Raw genomic sequence first — 5,586 nt, forward strand, 5'->3', positions numbered from 1 at the left:
TGTGGGGGCGGGCTACCGGCAACCGCCGCCTGGCGTGGCCTGTTCGCCCCCTGTGAGGCTGTACATCCTTCTTAAAACACATTGGAACGGGAGGTGGAGGTCACGCATGGGGAAGGCGGGTTCGTTTCCCTGCTTAATACGTTGCTTGAAGATGAGGTGGAGGGAGCCTGACCTCTGGCTACGTAGTGATGTGTCCCCCTTGGAAAAACTTAAGTCTCTATATGCAATGTCCATGTGAAAGCCCAGTATCCAGACCCAGGAACACCCCAGGCTATTTGCAGGAAGAGGATGGGCTGGCTGTCAGACTGTATCACCTTTTCTGCAAGCTCAGGACTGTCAAACGGGGGTTGATTTGCAAACCTGAGCTCAAACCAGGCTGCTGAAGGAAGTTCTGAGGTTCTCAACAGAGAACCAGTGGAGAAGGAGCCATGCTTTGCTCTGCCTTTCGTCGGCTGATGCCTTCTTCATTTCACTGTCCATGTCATTCAGGCAGCTGGGATCCAGTTTTCACAGGGCTGGATCTCTGGGTTTGCTTTTTGGGCAGAGGGTTTTGATGTGGGCACGTTACACCCCCATTCCCACCTGGGACTTAAACAGGATTTGCATCTTTTCCCCTTGATCTCCTCCTCCTCCTCCTCCAATGTTGTTGTTTTTATCCTTGGGTAGAGGGCAGATTTAACCATCCTCCTGCCATGGGTAGCTTGGATACTTGCCTGATCTCTGAACAAACCCTTAAACTTTTGTGGGATAAAGGTGCTCTCCTGCTTGGCAGGGCACTCTTCTGAGTCCTGAGCTAGAATGTTTGACGTGGGGAAATGAAATTGTTACAAAACCACAAACATTTCCAGTCCCAGCGTGGCTGAGTGTGCCTGAGTGAGTCAGGCTGGGTGCTTCACATGGGTTGTTCCCATTGTGGTTGTGAGCAGATGTGTCAGGAGCTGCATGTTTGAGCAGGTTTGGGGTGTGTGACCCCTGCCTTGGGGTGGACGGCGACTGATGCTCTTTCCTCGTTTTTCTTGCAGCAGAACCTGAGGGCAAACAAAGAGGCTGAAGGTGATAAAGCTCTTTTAAATGGAGGGACAAGGTATGATGGCCTCTCTCCTCCAAAATAACGGCAAGCTGTCAGGAGAGGACATGGTACAGATCCTCTGGGATTTGTGGGGGAATATAGGAAGATGGGACAGTGCTAACACGTCTGGATTGTGTTTGTGACAGGGGAGTCATGCTCCTTGATCCCCATCATCCTTGTTGTGTCAGTGACATTGGCTGTGCTCTTGCATTGTCCTTACAGGGGTGAATACAGATACAGGGAGCTTGGTCCTCACAGAATTGTGTCACAAATAGTTGTGGGGAGGCTGTTTTTAGGATGGCTGGTGTGTGCTGTGTTTTCATCTGGAAGCCAGACCTAGCCTGCAGCTCCCGGCGGGTGCACAGCCCTTCCTTGGACATGGCTGAGGCTCAAGTCTGGGCCCTCCCAGAGGAGGTAGGTGCAAGGAGGTGAGGGCTTCCTCAGCCAGCGTTTGGCTGAAGGAGCTGAGGAAGGAGGTGAGCAGGGAAAGGCCAGGAGCCAGTTTGTTGAGGGAGGGGTGGGCGGTGGGCTCTGGGCAGTGAATCTGTAGAGTCAGAGGAAATGACTGTCGAAAGTAAGCTTTGCCTCCCCTAGGCTGCAGGCACTGGTGCTGAGCTGGTGTACCCCAGCACAGCTGCGCTTCCTTGGGGACACAGATGGCTTCCCTTGGAGAGGAGCTGGTCTGTAGTGTCTGACCGAGTCAGGGTTAGGTGGGGAGGGAACTGTGGAGGAATCTGGACTAATCCTCCTTACAGCAGGGCTGACTTTCAAGCTAGACCAAGTTGCTTAGGGCTTGTCCAGTCTAGCTTTGAGTATGTCCCAGGATGGAGAAGCCCCAGCTTCTCTGGGCCTGTCCCAGGGCTGCAATGTACTCAGGAGGAAGAATTTTTTCCTTACGGCCAGTCAAGGTTTCCCTTGTTGCAGCTTGTTCCTGTTGTATTTTGTCCTTTTGCTGTGTGTCTCTGTGAATAGCCTGCTATTTCCAAAATGAAATTACAGGTCAGCTGTATCCCTTCAGGGTCCCAGAGTAGGCATGGGGCCTCAATCCCTCTTCTCTCCCAAAACTGAAGCAGGAATCAAGTGGGTTTTGTACCTGTCTGCATCCACTCCTGGGGCTCACAGACTTTGTGGAGAGAAGTTTGTGTCTTTGTGTATGCATGGAAATAGAGCAGCATTAATTTTCCAAAAGAGTTTTTAAATTGTGTTCCATTTGCACTGTAAAAAACAGTGGGATTTATTTTAAGAAGCTGTTTGGATGCTTCAAGCTGTGTTCCTGCAGCTGGTGAGTTTCTCTTCTCTTGTACTCATTTTTTAGGAACTCAAAGATTTATTCATTAAACTGGAGCAGGATGGAGATGGAGGGGTGAGCTTTGAGAAGCTGCAGTTTGGCTTGTTCAGCCACAACTGCCTTTTTCCAAGGTACGTCAACATCGCTCAAGCAGCCAAGACTGTCAGCAGTGAGGTGAGCTGAAAGGCAGAAAGATTTCTTTGTAAAAAGGGTCCTGGTTGATGGCCTTGATCTGCAGTTCCTTGGAGGTGATTTCCATTAACTTTGGATAAGGAACCATAAGTCATTCCTAGTTCTCAACATGAGACAGTTCATTTGTGTTTGATGTTCTGCAATGTCCTGCAGGGAATCCAGCTGCAAATCCAGCCATCACACTTAGAAAGGTTTCTCTGTCCATTCCCCTGCAAAAGAGGAGGCTAAAGAATGGATTCTACTGGGAACTATTCAGGCCAAGATGTTTTGTTTTGTAAGGGGGTGATTTAATTGACATTAGTTGGTCATCTGAGTGTGGTGACCTGGGGAGAGTTTTCCACTTGACAGTCAGTTTTTGGGTATGGTCTGGACTTCACCCGCTGCATGGTGACCAAAAGACTCCCTTGGGAGCTGCCTGAGTAAGAGCAAACTCTGTGCAGGTGGAGTGGGATGGTAATACGGAACAACAAAGGGCTGTTGAGCCTCATTTTTTTACAGGAGGGAGAGGGATGCATACCCTAGCAGAGGGGAAAGATCACCCCAATTCATTGACTTCAGAAGCGCTGACATCTCTGCACCTCTTGTGACTCAGGTTGTCCCTTTTTTAGTGCATGGAGCAAAGCTTCATCCACATTTTCTTTGTTTGATGTAAAATACTTCTTTCTCCTTAGTGCTTTTAATTCCAAGGACTGGCAAAGCATTTGCAAAAGCTTTTGAAGTAGCTGCGCTTTAATGCACTAAGGTAGAAGTGAATAGCTGATTACCCTGACAGCCAGCATGGCTTCATCCAGGATCCTGAGCAAAACAGCTCCAGAAAAAAAAAGAAAAAAGGAATTGTTTCAGGTTCTTCTGGCTTAAGACTTTGAGGTAAAAGTTCTCTGAGGATAGGCTTCCTTCAAACCTGGTATGAAATTGGTGCTCTTGGAGATGTTGCTGGTTCTGTATCAGCTTTCTGGGTTCTGCTTTTTGGTTCACCTCGGCTGAATATCATTTACCTTTGAAGCTGACCTCAACCCAATTTTAGCTTCTGGATCAAACAAAATGTTGGCTAGCAGTCCCCATGTGACAGTTTTCACGTGACCCTCTGATGCTATATACATTTCCACGTTGGTCTTTCTGTGAATACTGAGTTTTTGTGGGTTAGTAGGGAGACCAAAGTGCACGGTCTGTGCCTGTCATCCTGCTCCTTGTGGCTGCCTTAAGGGCGGCTCAGAGCATCTCCCTCCTGGCAGCTTGGGTTTGTTTTTTAGAACATTCTCCAGTATTGATGGGGTCCCTGGAGTTTCCTTTCAGTATGGAAATCTGTCAGTTTTTCTCTGCCAGTTTTGCCCCACTGACTCACCTCCATTGCTTTTTTCCTCATCATCAGAGGAGAGCGCGCAGGGAAGCAGTCCATCCTTCCGGCCAAGCTGCTTGGCCCCACATCTCTTCTCCAGCATTGGCAACGGCGCTAGATTTGCCAAGCCTGAACTTGTCATTGCCATCTGAGCCCTGGAAGAACTTAGAGGAGATTCTCAAGGTCTCTCTGGTGCTGCTTTGTCTGGTGGTGGTGAGTGAAGTGAGCAGCAAGGCCTTTCAGTGAGCAACCATCTGGGGTGGAAGAAGCGCTTGCAGTCAGGTTCATGATGGGGTGGCAGGGTGTGGCCACCCCAGGGCTGGGGAAAATCTGGGATGGATGTGATCTAAGCTTATGTGTGAGATGGGGGCAGATCTCTGAAAGCCTGGATGGTGTGACAACAGAAGTCCTGTTGGTGCTGTTGGAAGAGGGGGAAAGTGATTTCAGTCTGCGCTGTTCTTGCAGAAGCTGAGTAGCAGCACAGAGGAGCAGGTGAGGCTGGCAGGGCTGCCTGCAGCCCTGCACAACACCCTCATGGTCCCCAGGAGCGAGCTTCAGCATGCAGCCGTCACTTCCTACGGATAAAAAAGGGTTGCCTGCAGCTTTGGACAACACCCTCATGGTCCCCAGGAGCGAGCTTCAGCATGCAGCCGTCACTTCCTACGGATACAAACTGCAGTGCCTCAGGTAAGGGCGCTGCCTGCTGTGATGAGGGCCCTTCCGTGGGGTGCGTGAGATGTCTCTTAATGCACTGCTTGCCGTGCCTGCAGGATCCAGGTGAGGCAGATCGCCAGGGAGAGGGACAAGGCGAGGCTGGACTTGGAGAAAGTGGAGAGATGCTGCCTGCAGCTTGACAGGGAGTTGGATGAGCAGTACGTCGCCCTCGAGCACACCCAGAGCAAGCTCAAGTAGGAGAGGTCCTTCTGGTGGGGCAGGGAAAATGGTTTTCCTGTGGGTGCCCGCAGCCTCTCCCTCCCATCCCAGTCTCCCTTCATGAATCTCCCACTTGTTTTGCCAAGGTGTCAGTGGCAGAGAAGTCCCCGAAGAACCCCCCCCCGTCCCTGTCCCCGTCCCAGCATCCCTCCAACGAAGCTCTCATCTCCTGCTTTGTGCATGGTGAGAGGGGGTGTCTGGACCTCGTGGCCATCTGAGAACACACTCCGGGTTCCCCAAGCATGTTGCTTTTTGTTCCCCAGGGGTGTTCAGGCAGAAATCGAGGCAAAAGAGCTGCTTTTGCAGCAAGCAAGCAAGCACCAAGCAAAGCTGGAGGCTGATACACGGTTCCTCCAGGGCAAAGAGGCCAGCCTGCAAGGGAGACTGAACCACATGATGAAGGTAAGTAAAACTGCCCTGGGTGAAACACCTTCAGAGGAGGCAAAACAGGGGTGGTGACAAAAACGGATGGTTTGTGTTGCTCTTGCAGGGAAGGACAGGAGTTTTATGCAGAAAAAATCATCAGCCACATCCATGCTATTGAATTAAATACAGAGCTTGTTCCCTTGCCATGATGTTATTAAACCCCCATGTTGTTTGTTGGGAATGATTTGGCCCTTGGTAACACCTGAACACCTGGTGGCTGAGGCTAAAATTGTGCCAGGGACCGTGCCAAAAGCAGAGACTATGGCTTCCACATGCCTGGGATTTTCCCACGCTGTTCAGTGTAGTACAGACAGAGATAGCTCGGGACTTGTTGCCTTTGTT

The 5,586-nt window shown here is 50.5% G+C and overlaps 1 protein-coding gene across 1 annotated transcript in view; it reads right to left on the reverse strand.

The window, feature by feature from the left end:
* The window catches only part of LOC104293059 (eukaryotic initiation factor 4A-III), a 12,186-nt gene extending 8,159 nt beyond the window's left edge, over positions 1 to 4,027 (reverse strand). Inside the window, exon 1 of the mRNA XM_009892520.1 lies at positions 3,892 to 4,027. Within this exon, the coding sequence (XP_009890822.1) occupies positions 3,892 to 4,027 (136 nt within the window). The remainder of the gene's footprint in view (positions 1 to 3,891) is intronic.
* Between the last annotated feature and the right edge of the window lie 1,559 nt (positions 4,028 to 5,586).

Source organism: Charadrius vociferus, unplaced genomic scaffold, assembly GCF_000708025.1.
Source record: "Charadrius vociferus isolate BGI_N301 unplaced genomic scaffold, ASM70802v2 scaffold139, whole genome shotgun sequence".
Lineage (NCBI taxonomy): Eukaryota > Metazoa > Chordata > Aves > Charadriiformes > Charadriidae > Charadrius > Charadrius vociferus.